General features: G+C 42.5%; 1 protein-coding gene across 3 annotated transcripts in view; it reads left to right on the top strand.

Annotated features, from left to right (window-relative positions):
* The window catches only part of efcab7 (EF-hand calcium binding domain 7), a 131614-nt gene that overhangs the window by 34110 nt on the left and 80714 nt on the right, over positions 1–16790 (top strand). For all 3 annotated transcript variants that reach the window (XM_068037323.1, XM_068037324.1, XM_068037322.1), the window contains one exon: positions 377–501. In XM_068037323.1, the coding sequence (XP_067893424.1) occupies positions 377–501 (125 nt within the window). The remainder of the gene's footprint in view (positions 1–376; positions 502–16790) is intronic.

The raw sequence follows: 16790 nt of genomic DNA, 5'->3' as shown, positions 1-16790 counted from the left end.
ATAATTTGGTTGCATTTATATTTAAGTTTGGCCACTTTAATAAGGCTAGGTCTGGTGAATGTTAGATTGTGGTTGAGCAGAGATGTGGTAGGAAAAATGGCAGTTTTCCCACTGAGGTTTTTCTAATTGGCAGGGATATTTTAAATTTTTTGTGAATGGCTGCAGGTACATCTATAGTGAGCATTCTCTTTTTCTGATTAGAGAGAGTGGAAGTATATCTTGGGTTTGTGAGTTTAACATTGCTAGAAACGGGTCCTGGTCTTCAGCTGGTCACAGGAGTATAACTGTGCCTTTTATCTTATCAAAAGCTCTCTGATCTTCAAACTAAAACAGATGCAAGATAAGGATTCTAACTATACGCGCAACTGTATTCCAGCTGATAGCAGACTTTCATCAAGACCCTCATCTGCTCGAAGTCGCAGAGCCTCACTTTCTTCTGCCATCAGTATGGGAGCGACCACTACAAAAAGTCTGAAGTTAACAGAGCCCAAAGCAATAAAGGTAATTCCCAAAGTTTCTGATTTCAGATCTGTGAAGCACATCCTTTCATATTCAGTTAGTGAAAAAAAAAGAAACCTACAGACAATAGAAATCCAAATTAAATTTTTTTAAATGTGCCAGAAACACACAGGTTTAGTCTGTTTTTGGAATAGAAAGGCTTATTGATGTTTAGTGTGAAATCCATAATCAGAATGGCAGAATGTTATGTCTTATTTATTCTTTTCTTTTGGGCCTCCTTATCTCGAGAGACAATGGATACGCGCCTGGAGGTGGTCAGTGGTTTGTGAAGCAGCGCCTGGAGTGGCTATAAAGGCCAATTCTGGAGTGACAGGCTCTTCCACAGGTGCTGCAGAGAAATTTGTTTGTTGGGGCTGTTGCACAGTTGGCTCTCCCCTTGCGCCTCTGTCTTTTTTCCTGCCAACTACTAAGTCTCTTCGACTCGCCACAATTTAGCCCTGTCTTTATGGCTGCCCGCCAGCTCTGGCGAATGCTGGCAACTGACTCCCACGACTTGTGATCAATGTCACACGATTTCATGTCGCGTTTGCAGACGTCTTTATAACGGAGACATGGACGGCCGGTGGGTCTGATACCAGTGGCGAGCTCACTGTACAATGTGTCTTTGGGGATCCTGCCATCTTCCATGCGGCTCACATGGCCAAGCCATCTCAAGCGCCGCTGACTCAGTAGTGTGTATAAGCTGGGGATGTTGGCCGCTTCAAGGACTTCTGTGTTGGAGATATAGTCCTGCCACCTGATGCCAAGTATTCTCCGAAGGCAGCGAAGATGGAATGAATTGAGACGTCGCTCTTGGCTGGCATACGTTGTCCAGGCCTCGCTGCCGTAGAGCAAGGTACTGAGGACACAGGCCTGATACACTCGGACTTTTGTGTTCCGTGTCAGTGCGCCATTTTCCCACACTCTCTTGGCCAGTCTGGACATAGCAGTGGAAGCCTTACCCATGCGCTTGTTGATTTCTGCATCTAGAGACAGGTTACTGGTGATAGTTGAGCCTAGGTAGGTGAACTCTTGAACCACTTCCAGAGCGTGGTCGCCAATATTGATGGATGGAGCATTTCTGACATCCTGCCCCATGATGTTCGTTTTCTTGAGGCTGATGGTTAGGCCAAATTCATTGCAGGCAGACGCAAACCTGTCGATGAGACTCTGCAGGCATTCTTCAGTGTGAGATGTTAAAGCAGCATCGTCAGCAAAGAGGAGTTCTCTGATGAGGACTTTCCGTACTTTGGACTTCGCTCTTAGACGGGCAAGGTTGAACAACCTGCCCCCTGATCTTGTGTGGAGGAAAATTCCTTCTTCAGAGGATTTGAACGCATGTGAAAGCAGCAGGGAGAAGAAAATCCCAAAAAGTGTGGGTGCGAGAACACAGCCCTGTTTCACACCACTCAGGATAGGAAAGGGCTCTGATGAGGAGCCACCATGTTGAATTGTGCCTTTCATATTGTCATGGAATGAGGTGATGATACTTAGTAGCTTTGGTGGACATCCGATCTTTTCTAGTAGTCTGAAGAGACCACGTCTGCTGACGAGGTCAAAGGCTTTGGTGAGATCAATGAAAGCAATGTAGAGGGGCATCTGTTGTTCACGGCATTTCTCCTGTATCTGACGAAGGGAGAACAGCATGTCAATAGTCGATCTCTCTGCACGAAAGCCACACTGTGCCTCAGGGTAGACGCGCTCGGCCAGCTTCTGAAGCCTGTTCAGAGCGACTCGAGCAAAGACTTTCCCCACTATGCTGAGCAGGGAGATTCCACGGTAGTTGTTGCAGTCACCGCGGTCACCTTTGTTTTTATAGAGGGTGATGATGTTGGCATCGCGCATGTCCTGGGGTACTGCTCCCTCGTCCCAGCACAGGCATAGCAGTTCATGTAGTGCTGAGAGTATAGCAGGCTTGGCACTCTTGATTATTTCAGGGGTAATGCTGTCCTTCCCAGGGGCTTTTCCGCTGGCTAGGGAATCAATGGCATCACTGAGTTCCGATTTGGTTGGCTGTATGTCCAGCTCATCCATGACTGGTAGAGGCTGGGCTGCATTGAGGGCAGTCTCAGTGACAGCATTCTCCCTGGAGTACAGTTCTAGGTAGTGCTCAACCCAGCGGTCCATCTGTTTGCGTTGGTCAGTGATTATGTCCCCCGATTTAGATTTGAGGGGGGTGATCTTCTTGATGGTTGGCCCAAGAGCTCTCTTCATGCCATCATACATTCCTCTGATGTTTCCGGTGTCTGAGGCCAGCTGAATATGACTGCATAGGTGTTGCCAGTAGTCGTTTGCGCAACGCCTAGCTGTTCTTTGTGCAGTACTTCTGGCTGCTTTAAGTGCTGCGGATGTTAAATCGCTGGGGGCTTTCTTGTAGTTCAAAAGTGCAATGCGCTTAGCGGCTATGACAGGTTCCAGCTCTTCATTATGAGATTGTCTTATTTATATCTTTAGCTATATGTGTGGGTTGAAATTAAACTTGCTCACAAACATATGGTGATAATGAAATGTTGGCAAAGAAAGGAAGGGAATAAACTTAATTTAATTCAAACAGTTTTTCATTTTTTTATTTGTTCATGGGATGTGGACATCGCTGGCAAGGCCAACATTCATTGCCCATCCCTCATTGCCCTTGATAAGGTGATGGTGAGCTGCCTTCTTGAACGGCTTCAGTCCTTGTGGTGTATGTACACTGTAAGGGAGGGAATTTCAGGATTTTGACCCAGTGATAGTGGACGAACTATGATGCATTTCCAAGTCAGGATGGTGTGTGAATCCAAGAATAATTCTGCTGGTGATGTTACATTATTGCTCTACGTATTTTTCCCAGTCAAAAATGTTACTGAATAAAAAAATGTTATATATCCACAGAGACCCAAGTGTCCATACTAAAAGTAATAGCTCCAGAAAATGAACATAATGTAATTTGCAGTGTTGGCCCAATTGAAAGGAGTACAGAAACAGCACAGTAGCCCTGAGGACGTAATCTGCAGTACATCTCAAACTATTGTGGCGACATTGTTATTTACAAGTTACTCTTTCATTGCACTTTGCAGACTTTTGTATTTCTTGTTACAATAAATTGGAACAGACAAATAATGAATATTTAATGATTTCCCTTCTTACACTAGTGCAAGTTCTGTGAATTAGAAATTTTAAAAAAAAGATTTAAAGTGCAACATCAGAGGTATTTATTTCTCAAAAGGGAGAAAAAAACTGTAAATGCTGGAAATCTGAAATAAAAACACAAAATTCTGGAAATATACAGCAAGACATATAGCCAGTATTTACTTGCTCGCATTTCCCTACTTCATAGAAAATCATAGAAAAATGCAGCACAGAAAGAGGCCACTTGGCCCATCGTGTCTGTGCCGTCTGAAAAACATGTCACCCAGCTTAATCCCACCTTCCACCATTTGGTCTGTAGCCCTGCAGGTTACAACACTTGAGGTGCATATCCAGATAGATTTTAAATGAGTCGAGGGTTTCTGCCTCTAATACCCTTTCAGGCAGTGAGTTCCAGACCCCCACCACCCTCTGGGTGAAAAAATATTTCCTCATCTCCCCTCTAATCCTTCTACCAATCACTTTAAATCTGTGCCCCATAGTCACTGACTTCTCTGCTTCCTTCCCTTCCCATCACTCTATCCAGGCCCCTTCCAATTTTGTACATTTCAGACAAATCTCCCCTCAGCCTTCTCTGTTCCAAGGAGAACAACCCCAGCCTATCCAGTCTTTCCTCCTAGCTGCATTTTTCAAGCCCCGGCAACATTGTTGTAAATCTTCTCTGTACCCTCTCTAGTGCAATTACATCCTTACTGTGATGAGGTGACTAGAACTGCACACAGTACTCAAGTTGTGGCCTAACTAATGATTTATACAGTTCCAGCATAACCTCCCTACTCTTATATTCTATACCTTGGCTAATAAAGGAAAGGATTCCATATGCCTTCTTAACCATCTTATCGACCTGTCCTGCTACCTTCAGGGACCTGTGGCCATTCACTCCCAGGTCCCTCACTTCCTGCCACTGAGCTAATTTTGTATCCACCTTACTACAATTCCCTGGATCCCGTGGGCTTTTTTTTTTTAACCAGTCTGCCATGTGAGACCTTGTCAAAACCCTTGCTAAAATCCATGTAGACCACATCAACTTCAGTACCCTCATCAATCCTCATGTTCTTCAAAAAATTCAATTAATTTAGTCAGACATGATCTTCGCTTAAAAATCTGTGCTGATGATCCTTGATTAATCCGTGCCTTTCTAAGTAACAGTTTATCCTGTCTCTCAGAATTGATTCCAGTAATTTGCCCACTATTGAGGTTAGACTGACTGGCCTGTAATTATTCGGTCTATCCCTCACTCCCTTTTTAAACAAAGTTACAACATTAGCAGTCCTCCAATCCTCTGGCATCACACCTCTATCCAGTGAGGACTGGAAAATGATGGACAGACCCTCCACTATTTCCTCCCTGGCTTCTTTTAACAAACTGGAGTACATTTAAAGCAGGAAAAAAAGCTTATGACAGTCACAAAATACCTAATACTGTAGAAAGCCTAGAGGAATATAGAAAGTGCAGGGGTGAAGTAAAAAAGGAAATTAGGAAAGCAAAGAGAGGACATGAAAAAATATTGGCAGGTAAAATTAAGGAAAACCCAAAGATGTTTTATCAGTACATTAAGAGCAAGAGAATAACTAAGGAAAGGGCATGGCCTATCAGAGATGTACAAGGTAACTTATGCGTGGAGGCAGAAGATGTGGGCAGGCTTCTTAATGAGTTTTTTGCCTCTGTCTTCACAAAGGAGAGTGATGATGCAGACATTGTAGTTAAAGCGGAGGAGTGTGAAATATTAGATACGATAAGCATAATGAGAGAGGAAGTACTAGAGGGTCTGACATCCTTGAAAGTGGATAAGTCACCAGGGCCGGATGGATTGTATCCCAGGCTATTAAAGGAGGCCAGGGAGGAAATAGCGGATGCACTGAGGATCATTTTCAAATCCTCACTAGATACAGGTGAGGTACCAGAGGACTGGAGATCTGTGAATGTTGTACCATTGTTTAAAAAGGGTGCGTGGGATAGACCAAATAATTATAGGCCAGTCAGTCTGACCTCGGTGGTGGGCAAATTATTAGTATCGATTCTGAGAGATAGGATAAACTGCCACTTAGAAAGGCAGGGATTAATCAGGGATAGTCAGCATGGATTTGTTAAGGGAAGGTCGTGTCTTACTAACTTAATTGAATTTTTTGAGGAAGTAACAAGGAGGATTGATGAAGGTAGTGCAGTGGATGTTGTCTACATGGATTTTAGTATGGCAATTGACAAGGTTCCAAATGGCATACTGGTCAGAAAAGTAAAAGCCACATGGGATACAGGGGAGTGTGACGAGTTGGATCCAAAATGGCTCAGTGACAGGAAACAAAGGGTAATGGTTGACGGATGTTTTTGCGAATGGAAGGCAGTTTCCAGTGACGTTACACGGGCCGCAGTGTTGGGTCCCTTGTTGTTTGTGGGATATATAATGATTTGTACTTAAATGTGGGAGGCATGATTGGGAAATTTGTAGGTGACACAAAAATTGGCCGTGTAGTTGATAGTGAAGAGGATAGCTGTAGACTCCAGAATGATATCAGTGGTTGAGTGGGTGGCAAATGGAATTCAATCCAGAGAAGTGTGAAGTAATGCATTTGGGGAGGGCAAACAAAGCAAGGGAATACACAATAAACGGGAGGATATTGAGAGGGGTAGAGGAAGTGAGAGACCTTGGAGTGTATGTCCACAGGTCCCTGAAGGTGGCAGGACAGGTAGATAACATGGTGAAGAAGGCATATAGAATGCTTTCCCTTATTGGCCGAGGAATAGAATACAAAAGCAGGGATGTAATGCTGGAACTGTATAAAATGCTGGTTAGGCCACAGCTGGTGTATTGTGTACAGTTCTGGTCACCACATTACAGGAAGGACATAATTGCTCTGGAGAAAGTGCAGAGGAGATTTACAAGAATGTTGCCAAGGCTTGAAAATTGCAGCTATGAGGAAAGATTGGATAGGCTAGGGTTGTTTTCCTTTGAACAGAGGAGGCTGAGGGGTAACTTTATTGAGGTGTACAGAATTATGAGGGGCCTAGATAGAGTAGACAGCAAGGATCTGTTTCCTTGAGCAGAGAGGTCAATTCCCAGGTGGCACAAAGTTAAGGTGATTGGTAGAAGGATTAGAGGGGACATGAGGAAAAACTTATTCACCCTGATGGTGGTGGGTGTCTGGAATCCACTGCCCGGTGGAGGCAGAAACCATCAACTCATTTAGAAGGTACCTGGACCGGCACCTGATGTGCTGTAACCTGCAAGGCTACGGACCAGGTGCTGGAAGGTGGGAGTAGATTGGGCGGCTAGTTTTTTCAGCTGGCGCAGACACAATGGGCTGAATGGCCTCTTTCTGTGCCGTAACATTTCTTTGATTCTATTTCATCCAGCCCTGGTGATTTATCCACTTTCAGGGATGCTAATCCCATTAATACTGCCTCTCTCCCTATGTTTATCACATCCAATACTTCACACCCCTCTTCCTTAACTACAATATACAATTCCCTGAAGGCACTGTGTCTTACTGCTGCACAATTCAGCGGCGCTGGCTGACTTTGGGTACCTTGGCTAAGTGGTCATTCTTCATCAATCAAGTAGTGGGTGGTGATAGGCTACTTGAGTGTAACAGGTGTTGCAGCTGAGCCCAGTCATTTTCTTACCCGACATCTATTTAATTATTGATTCTGTAACTAAATTTTTCAGTCATGAAACATTTTTCTCCTTTATTAAGCTGTTACTTACCTGTGCCAGTCAGTACAGTAAGTGCCAATATTACTTCTGTCCTAATAATGCATGATACAGGAAGTTTCACGCCTAACTGCGATACGCAGGCAAGAATCATCCACCTGTTGCTGCCTGCTTTGACTATATCTTCTGTTCCCGCTGGTCCCCCCAACCCCCACACACACACCATTGGCAAAATAACAAAGGTAGAAAGTTGTTATAAGATTAATGTATCTGAGTGTGCTGGAGAACAGTAACGCAATTTGCGAATCACACGATAAAGCATTCAAGACTTGATCTGGTGATTATCTTAAACTCTTGATGTGCTGCAGTCTTAGAGCAAACTCCATACAGCATGTTCTAAAATAAAAGCTGTTATGGTTGAAAAGCTTTTACCATAAGCTATTCATTTCTAAAAATATTTAGTTGCCAATCGTTCCACATGAAATGTCTAGCCATCGAGTAATGAAATCCTGAATAATTGAAGAAATACTTGAAAAAATACAGGACCACTTCCATGGCTTTAGTGTGATGCATTCCTGAGCCATATTGACTTGTAGGTCCCAGGTTTGGTCGCTGACCTGTGCTGCGTTAGCTGATTTTACCCAAGGCAATGGTAGGCATGCTGCAGTTGTTGGTGAGGAACATATAAAGAATGGCCAGCTGGGCATAGTGCTGGAGGGCAGGTGGTGCCAATGGAACCGAGCATTAACAAAAGTCAGCACCTTTGAGAAGGACAGAAATTGAGGAAAAACACAATGAAAATAAAAAATGAATTTGATTTAGGCAATCATGTATTCTTTATGGATGAAGACTATATATGGACTATATGATGAAATGACTATATATGGACGATATGATGAAAGATTACAGAAGTGATTTTATAGGTTGATGGGAATTCTACAATTGGATTGGGAATGTATTGGGTCTCTATTGAATTTGAGAGAATTTAGATTGAATCTTGCAGAGAGTTTGAGCATGAATCGATTATAGCAGAAAGTCTAATTTTGAAGTTACAAGTATTTTTCCCCCTCTTTTTTCCATATTTTGATCCTGGGATCAAAAAGAAACATTACAGAAAATAAATATTGGATGTTTGCACATACTACTTGCTTGTTTCAAAACTAGAATCAGCCTCTTTCAATTTTAGTTCCTAAGGGGTAAAGATAACATGATATTGACTTTGTAAAGTCAATATTTGTGTAGTGTTAATGTTGATTTTTCCCCCTCTTTTCTTTCCTTCCTTCATCTCTCAACTTCTGTTAGATTTTCCTTTCAGCATTCAATACAATAACAGCTGTAAATGCTCCAAGAGAAAATTGGAAAATGTTGCTGTTCTGGTTGTGAATGGGAGCCTGGAGACCTTCTGTAAAAATTGTGCATTGATGATTTTAGTGCTGCAGCACAGAGAAATAACAGAGCCACATCTCACTTGACACCTCTTTCCCCTCCCAACAGTGCAACCCCAGAACACAAAGGCAGCATAAATATATGATGAAACGGAAAAGGTGTCATGGCTTCCTATATTAAATGTCTGAATGCAGGGTCTCAGTGGGACCGTATTTCACATTCTCCTTCCAAGTAATTATACCCCTTAGGCTCTTTTGTAGATAATTCTATCCCAGTAATAGCTTCCACCAAAAAAGACATCTGATGCAAGAAACACTCTGTTGTTGTTTTATTTTGAAATCTTGTTTTGTTTAAACAATATGGCAAAGTGTTGTAAATTATTGCAGTATATAGTGAAGCTTGTTAAAGAACTACACACTAATTTCATTTGAATTATCTGGTTGCTTAAACATTTTGGGAGGGGCAGAAATGGACAGTGGCAATAGGGCTAAAATATTCATTTCTTGACCGACTTGGTTATTTTATCAAATGACCACCACATCACAGTTTTTGCAAATCAGTTCCCATTCGCTTCAGTTCAGCAGAGCTTGGTTAAAATAACAGAGCGTTAGTAGGTGTTTTTAGCTGCTGGTGGCAAACTCTTAAAAATAAACACAGTGGCACATTAACCAAGTGGCAGTTTAAAAAAAACAGCTGCAACCATATTTAAAGTCTGTGCACTCCTTTGCTCATTTGCAAACTGAACTTTGTGAATAATGTTGTGCCTGGGGCATGGTGATGTCATAATATATTACTGCTCAGCCTCTGTCTGCTCTTTGTGATCTGTGGGTCTGTCTTGTTTTTAATCTTGTCCCAGGTGCTGGAATTCTTAAAATACAAAAGACGTTCATAATGTATTGATCTTACACGATATTATCTGTTTCAGCAGAGTTAAAACAGATTACATTTTACTTGTAAATTATGATGAAAGTAGTGTGGTGACTTCATCAATCACATTTCATTGCTGTTAACTGTGTGGAGGATATCACATGGGTGATGCACTCTTACAGCAATTCTTTCACAGGTGAGATTGCTGCTAGTATGTGTGATCATAAAGGAGAATGTTGGCCGGATAAACCTGTTGCTGATCAGATCTTTCCTTTAGTCACTAAGTTCATGGCTTACCTGTAAATAAATTTGGGTTCTAGCTAGAATAAAGCCTGGATGTAGTACTAGGCCAATTAGACCAGAGAGCCCCAGTTTCAATTCCAGTCAATGCTGAGTTAACTCATCTCAGTTTGGGCAGCAATTATGAGCTGAATCTTATGTTGCCGCAGCCGATTACAGCAGCGGCTGTAAAAGATGGCGGCCCGTATGTGCAGGTTTTACTCCGTGGAGCCGTGCGATATTATACGTGACGGCTCATTTACATGGCTGCGGCCAATCGCCCTCCCCCCCCACCCCCCAAATGACGTGGAGGGGTGGGCGAGCCGTCCCCAGCAACGGCGTCCGACGCCATTGTTAAAGAGCTTCCAGCCCTTAGATTTAATTTAAATGTTTAATCAGAAAGTTTAATAAAACTGAATTTTAAAAGTTACATACATGTTTCCAGCCCCTCTCCCATCCCCCCATTAACAATACACTCATTCCTTGCTCTTTACCCCGCAAAAATACTTACCTTGTGTACCTGACCTTCCCCCCCCCGCCCCAAAGTTCACAAACTTTTAACTTTACCCCTTGCCACCATCCCCTCCACCAATCAGAATAGTTTGAGCCCACTCCCGCCCCTCCTGCACTGAGAAACTTACCTCCTCCCCCCTCCCCACAGGAGTTGCGCCTTGTTTCCCCGGAAGGGGATCCGAAGGTGTGCCGGCTGCTGGGATGAAGATCACGGTGGCACTTCAGAAGGCGACGGGAACGTCATTAACTCAGGTAAGTGAATGAATTTGAATGTTTAAGTTGCAGTCCTGTTGCCGAGCGGCAGGAGGGGCCGCCATGAGGCCTCGCCGCTGCGGCAATATCGGGATGGGCCCTGTCGGCATCAAGGTCCATGGCGGGCCTCATCCGGGGCAATCTTCATGCCTCCCCCCCCCCCCCCACCACAGATCCTGACGTCGAGACCTCTATAAAATTCAGCCGATGGCTCTACTCTGAGCTAGTGAAGTAAAAATCTGCCAAGCTTCATGCTTTTGATGGTTATCAAGTGACCCCTGCTGGAAAGTACTCTAGCTCATATTGTATAAGGACACATTTGAGCTTGGCTTTGAAGTGCTCCCTCTTTGAATAAGCTCCTAACATTCTCTGTCTAAGCTTACACATGAAGAATGACCACGTGCACAAGGTACATGAGGGTCACTGGTGCCTGTGGATCTATATCAGAGTGTACAACACTCCATGCCATCAGTAGAGGCGGGGAGCCAGTTGGAGATTAAAAAAAAAATGTGTACAACTGGACTTTTCAGTATATTGTCGATTGATTTGAACATTTATTTTTAGAAAAGCAGATTGATTAGGTTCTGCTGAGATGGATATTAATAAAAGTGAAATCATAACATAGGAAATAAAGCAAAGGCAGAGAATTAAAAAATGTGTATCACTTTGTTTTAATGCTGTATTAGAGAAACAATGCATGACCAGTGTCTTTTAATAGTTAATATGACAACAAAGTCTGGCAAGTTGTTCACTGTGGTGATGTGTGCAAATACCAAATAAACGAAGTTTAAAAATTAATAGAAGGGAAGTTGGGTGAAATGTTTTCACCCAAAGAAATTTTACCAGGGAAAGCCTTTGAAACAGACAGCATCTGAGTGTTCAACATTCAATTTGTTGTGTTTCTGAGGAGAGAAGAGTTTGAAGGGTGTATTAACAAGTTGAACAGTAGGATTAGAATCAACAAAGAATTGGGTTTATAAATAAAAACATGAAATGCTGGAAATACTCAGGTCTGGCAGCATCTGTGGAGAGAGATGCGGATGCTGCCAGACCTGCTGAGTATTTCCAGCATTTCTTGTTTTTATTTAAGATTTCCAGCATCTGCAGTATTTTGCTTTTATTAAAGAATTGAGTTTGTTGCACCAAATGTCCACAACTATGAAGAATTTATGTGTTTTAAAACAAATTTGTTTTATGCCTTGGTGTTTCTGTTAAGCTGAGCTCCTGTGTCAGTTTTGCTGCTGCTTGTTGGAGGATAAGGATGGGAGTGGAGGAACCAGATGCTTTTCTCAAAAAATTGAAGGAAGGAAAATCATCCCAAGCCACTCTGTTGTACCTTCTAATGGTTGTTTAATGTATAGTTTAATGGTGAATACCTAAGAGCATATGAGTCCTCCTTATGCATGATTTGGAAGGGAGGAAGAGGAAAGGAGGAGTGTACCCTAAATCACCTTCTGCTTTGCAAGTAAAACATCTTTGTGTTGTGCTGTGACTATGATTTTTTAAATAATATTCTGCATATGAGATAGTATTATTGAATTTCCCTGTAAAATAATTCAGTAGAACTACAGTGAACAGCATTTGTAATGAATTGCATTAAAAGCATTATCTTTTAGTGGGCGGAACATATTAGCTTTCTAATGGAAATCTGAGTGACTGGAGCGCCATCTGGTGCATTGTTAGAAACATACTGCTAGTGGAATTGTTTGTAACTTTCCCAGAAGATACAGTCCTGCTGTCCAATTGTAGAGTCCTTAATCGACCAGAACTGGAGATTTGGGAGACTCTGACACCCCTTTTTTTATACACACCCTGCTACATGGACACCCTGCTACATGGAACTTCAAAACTTCAAAAAATGGGTGGTTGATGGTCGGCACAGACTCGGTGGGCCGAAGGGCCTGTTTCAGTGCTGTATCTCTAAAAAAAAAACTGGGAATAACATGGTCTTGCTATCAAACAGAACACGTTATTTTAAAAGATGGCTGCCGAGAAATGCAGATTGTCTTTTCAATCATTTTGTTCCTTTTAATTTCACAGACAGACAAGAGAATTCATAAAGCAAAACTTCTAACATGCGTTTAAGTACCAAGTTCCGTTAGGTTACTTAGTGTCCACATTGTGCTTCATTCATTGCTGTCTTACATGGGTACATTGAATGTGTTAGCAAGGCAGTATCTACACGGGAGGCATTATGAGCAGTTAATAATGGTTTATTTGGAAATGCCTCTACAGGGCCAAGTGTACAGATGGGTGGGAGCAACTTGAGCTTCTCCAATGCTCACACAGCCACACTCTTAAAAGAAACAGCCAAGGCTTGCATGAGTTTATGCCATAACATACTTGTTAAGTGATTATGTGTCTGTCAAAAAAAAACATAGGGTTAGGAAAAAGCTTCTTCAGATGGCAGGATCCCCAAGGACACATTGTACAGCGAGCTCGTCACTGGTATCAGACCCACCGGCCGTCCATGTCTCCGCTTTAAAGACGTCCGCAAATGCGACATGAGGTCCTGTGACATTGATGACAAGTCGTGGGAGTCAGTTGCCAGCGATCGCCAGAGCTGGCGGGCAGCCATAAAGGCGGGGCTAAAGTGTGGCGAGTCAAAGAGACTTAGTGGTTGGCAGGAAAAAAGACAGAAGTGCAAGGGGAGAGCCAACTGTGTAACAGCCCCGACAACCAATTTTATCTGCAGCACCTGTGGAAGAGTCTGTCACTCTAGAATTGGCCTTTATAGCCACTCCAGGCGCTGCTTCACAAACCACTGACCACCTCCAGGTGCTTACCCATTGTCTCTCGAGACAAGGAGGCCAAAGAAGAAGAAGATTATGTGTCTGTCAAAAAAAAGCATAGGGTTAGGAAAAAGCTTCTTCAGGATGCACTGGAGTGTCACAAAGTAATGGGAAGTGGTAATTATTGTTCTACGCTGGTATGATCCCCATTTCAGTGAGGTTGCTGCATGGAGGGACCAAACAGAGGCCAAGCACATCTCAGGTGATTGGAGGGAAAGGACAGGCGTAGGGGATGCAATGCAACAAAATAGTTATTGTCCAACTATCTTGTGTATCTTTTGTAGGATGTGGTTTCAATCTGAGAACAGGTTACCTCATGGCTTTACAGTGCAGTTGGGTCTGTGGCCAAGAGAGCATGGAAATGTTTAAAAATATATACAATATACTAAAAATAATATAAACCAGAAAAAACACTCCCAAAGGGAGTATTGTTTCTGGTTTCTGGTTTCTGGTTCTGGTTCTGATGAAAGGTGACAGACCTGAAATGTTAACTCTGCTTCTCTCTTCACAGATGCTGCCTGACCTACTGAGTATTTCCAGCACTTTCTGCTTTTATTTCAGATTTCCAACATCTGCAGTATTTTGCTTTTATATTATTGTTTCTGATTATTACGATTGATGTTTCTGAAAATATTTCTTCACACCAGTTAAATATCTGTCGTATAAATACACTTGATGTCATTCATTCATGTTGTTCTAATTGGCTTGAAGTATCCCATTATATTCATGTTTTCTTAATGTAAATCTTGTTGTAGATTGATAGGATGCATCATAGCCATGAAGATAAACTGCTTTTTGATTAACAATGAGACTGGTATGTTAATCTGTTAATTGTATATCAGTGGTTTGATTATATGCTGGTGAAGGGTGTTAAATGAGGTCTTCGCTGAGTATCTGTAAGCGGACACTCACTGAGACTGGTAGAGGGTTTGAGTGAGGAGCTACATGTTTGTAATCCTTTTACACTGCCTAATAGATGTGCAACTGAGTAAATATAGGCTCGAGCATTCCATAACCAGCTTTCTGGAGTTTAACATGATAGCAGAGAATGGTTGCCTAAAGCTGAAGGTTGGAAACTAGGACATGTTTTTTGGATAGAAAACTAAAATCTCAAGGGCTATTTTAGAAAATATGGCAGAAAACAAGTGTAAATTGTCAGGGTATGATAATACCCTCCGATGTTCTCTGAGTCTGAACTATATGACCAGTGGAAGAATGAAGTAGATATGTGGACACGGGCTACATCTCTACCAAAGAAGAAACAAGGTGTGGCCATGGCGCTGTCACTTCCTACCAAAAGTAAAATCAGTAGTAAAGTGTTTTGTGAACTGGCTGCTCGCCAGCTGGATACTGATGAAAGGTTGGATCTTCTGTTAGAATTCTTGGATGAAATTTACAAGAAAGATGACCTATTGAATGCATATGAGGCATGGTCAGACTTTAATAGATTTCAGAAAACAGATGGTTATTCAATGGCGGAATATATCATGGACTTTAACAGACTGTTTAGAAGATTGAGGAAATTAAATTTGGAGATCCCAGGTTCAGTGCTAGCTTTTAAATTGCTAGATTGTGCTAGGGTGTTGCATATGGACAGGCTCCTGGTTCTAACTGGGGTTCGGTTCTTGGACAAAGACTCCCTGTTGGATCAAATGTCTGCAGTCTTAAAGAAATTCCTAGGGAATAGAATCATAGAAAGTTTGTGGCACAGAAGGAGGCCACTTGGCCCATCGTGTCTGTGCCAGCCAAAAAACGTTGCACCCATTCTACTCCCACCTTCCAGCATTTGGTCCGTTGCCCTGCAGATTACAGCACTTGAGGTGCATATCCAGACATCTTTTGAATGAGTTGAGGGTTTCTGCCTCAACTACCGTTTCAGGCAGTGAGTTCCAGACTCCCACCACCCTCTGAGTGAAAAAATGTTTCATCATCTCCTCTTTAATCTTTCTACCAATCACTTTAAATCTGTGCCCCCTAGTCACTGACCTCTCTGATAAATAGGCCCTCAAAATTTTGTTCATTTCAATCAGATCTCCTCTCAGCCTTCTCTGTTCCAAGGAGAACAACCCCAGCCTATCCAGTCTTTCCTCCTAGCTGCATTTTTCCAGTCCTGGCAACATCCTTGTAAATCTCCTGTGTACCCTCTCTAGTGCAATTACATCCTTTCTGTAATGAGGTGACCAGAACCGCACACAGTACTCAAATTATGGCCTAATTAATGATTTATACAGTTCCAGCATAACTCCCTACTCTTACATTCTATACCTCGGCTAATAAAGGAAAGGATTCCATATGCCTTCTTAACCACCTTATCGACCTGTCCTTCAGGGATCTGTGGACATCTACTCCAAGGTCCCTCACTTCCTGTACACCTCTCAGTATTTTCCCATTAATCATGTATTTCTTTGCCTTGTTTGACCTCCCCAAATGCATCACCTCACACTTCTCTGGGTTGAATTCCATTTGCCGCTTTTCTGCCCATCTGACCAGATCATCAATATCTTCCTGCAGCCTACAGCTATCCTCATCGCTATCTACCACACAGCCATTCTTTGTGTTGTCTGCAAACCTCTTGATCATGCCCCCCACATTTACGTCCAAATCGTTAATATATACCACAGAAAGACCCAGTACAGAGCCCTGCGAATCGCCACTGGAAACAGCCCTCCAGTCGCAAAAACACCTGTCAACCATTACCGTCTGTTTCCTGCCACTGAGCCAATTTTGTACCCACCTTGCTGCATTTCCATGGATCCCATTGGATTTTATTTTTTAACCAGTAACCAGAAGTATTGAAACAATCATTTCCTGCAGCCCTTGGAGAACAAGCAGGGCATTCTGCAGTGACACAAAGAATGGATGACTCAATGTTTGCTAGATTTAGAAATACAGATACTGGAAGCAGGCATAAGTACTATGGAAGAGTTAAAGACAGGAGGAATGAGGATGAAAGCACCTTTAGCAGGTCTGACTATTACAGTGGAAGACAAAATTGGAACAACAATCATACGTGAATGGATCCCAGGAATGCCCAAGGAACAGTTAATAGGTGCTTCAGGTGTGACTCAGTATTATTATGCAATGAACTGCCCTAAGCAGAGGGGCAGAGTCTTGTAAATAAAACATAACACAGGGAATTCTGAGGCAGAAGAGGAAGATACTGATGGATCTGAACGAATTATACTAGTCAGAAGGCGTTTTAGTCCTGTGATGAATGTTTTACTTGCAGATTCATTCAACTGTGCTGTATTGGATAGTGCCTGCACATTGACAGTGTGTGGAGCTGATTGGTTACCGTGTTATCTGGATTCACTCAGTAGTGAGGATCGTGCAGGGTTAAAGAGTATAAAAGTACTACCAGGTTTCGGTTTGGTAATGACAACACATTGAAGTCACTGAAGAGAGTAGTAATTCTATGTAAAATAGCC

This window comes from Heterodontus francisci, chromosome 8, assembly GCF_036365525.1.
Source record: "Heterodontus francisci isolate sHetFra1 chromosome 8, sHetFra1.hap1, whole genome shotgun sequence".
In the NCBI taxonomy this organism is placed as follows: Eukaryota; Metazoa; Chordata; class Chondrichthyes; order Heterodontiformes; family Heterodontidae; genus Heterodontus; species Heterodontus francisci.
Note: the sequence above shows the minus strand (reverse complement) of the source record. Positions and strands in the feature narration are given on the sequence as shown.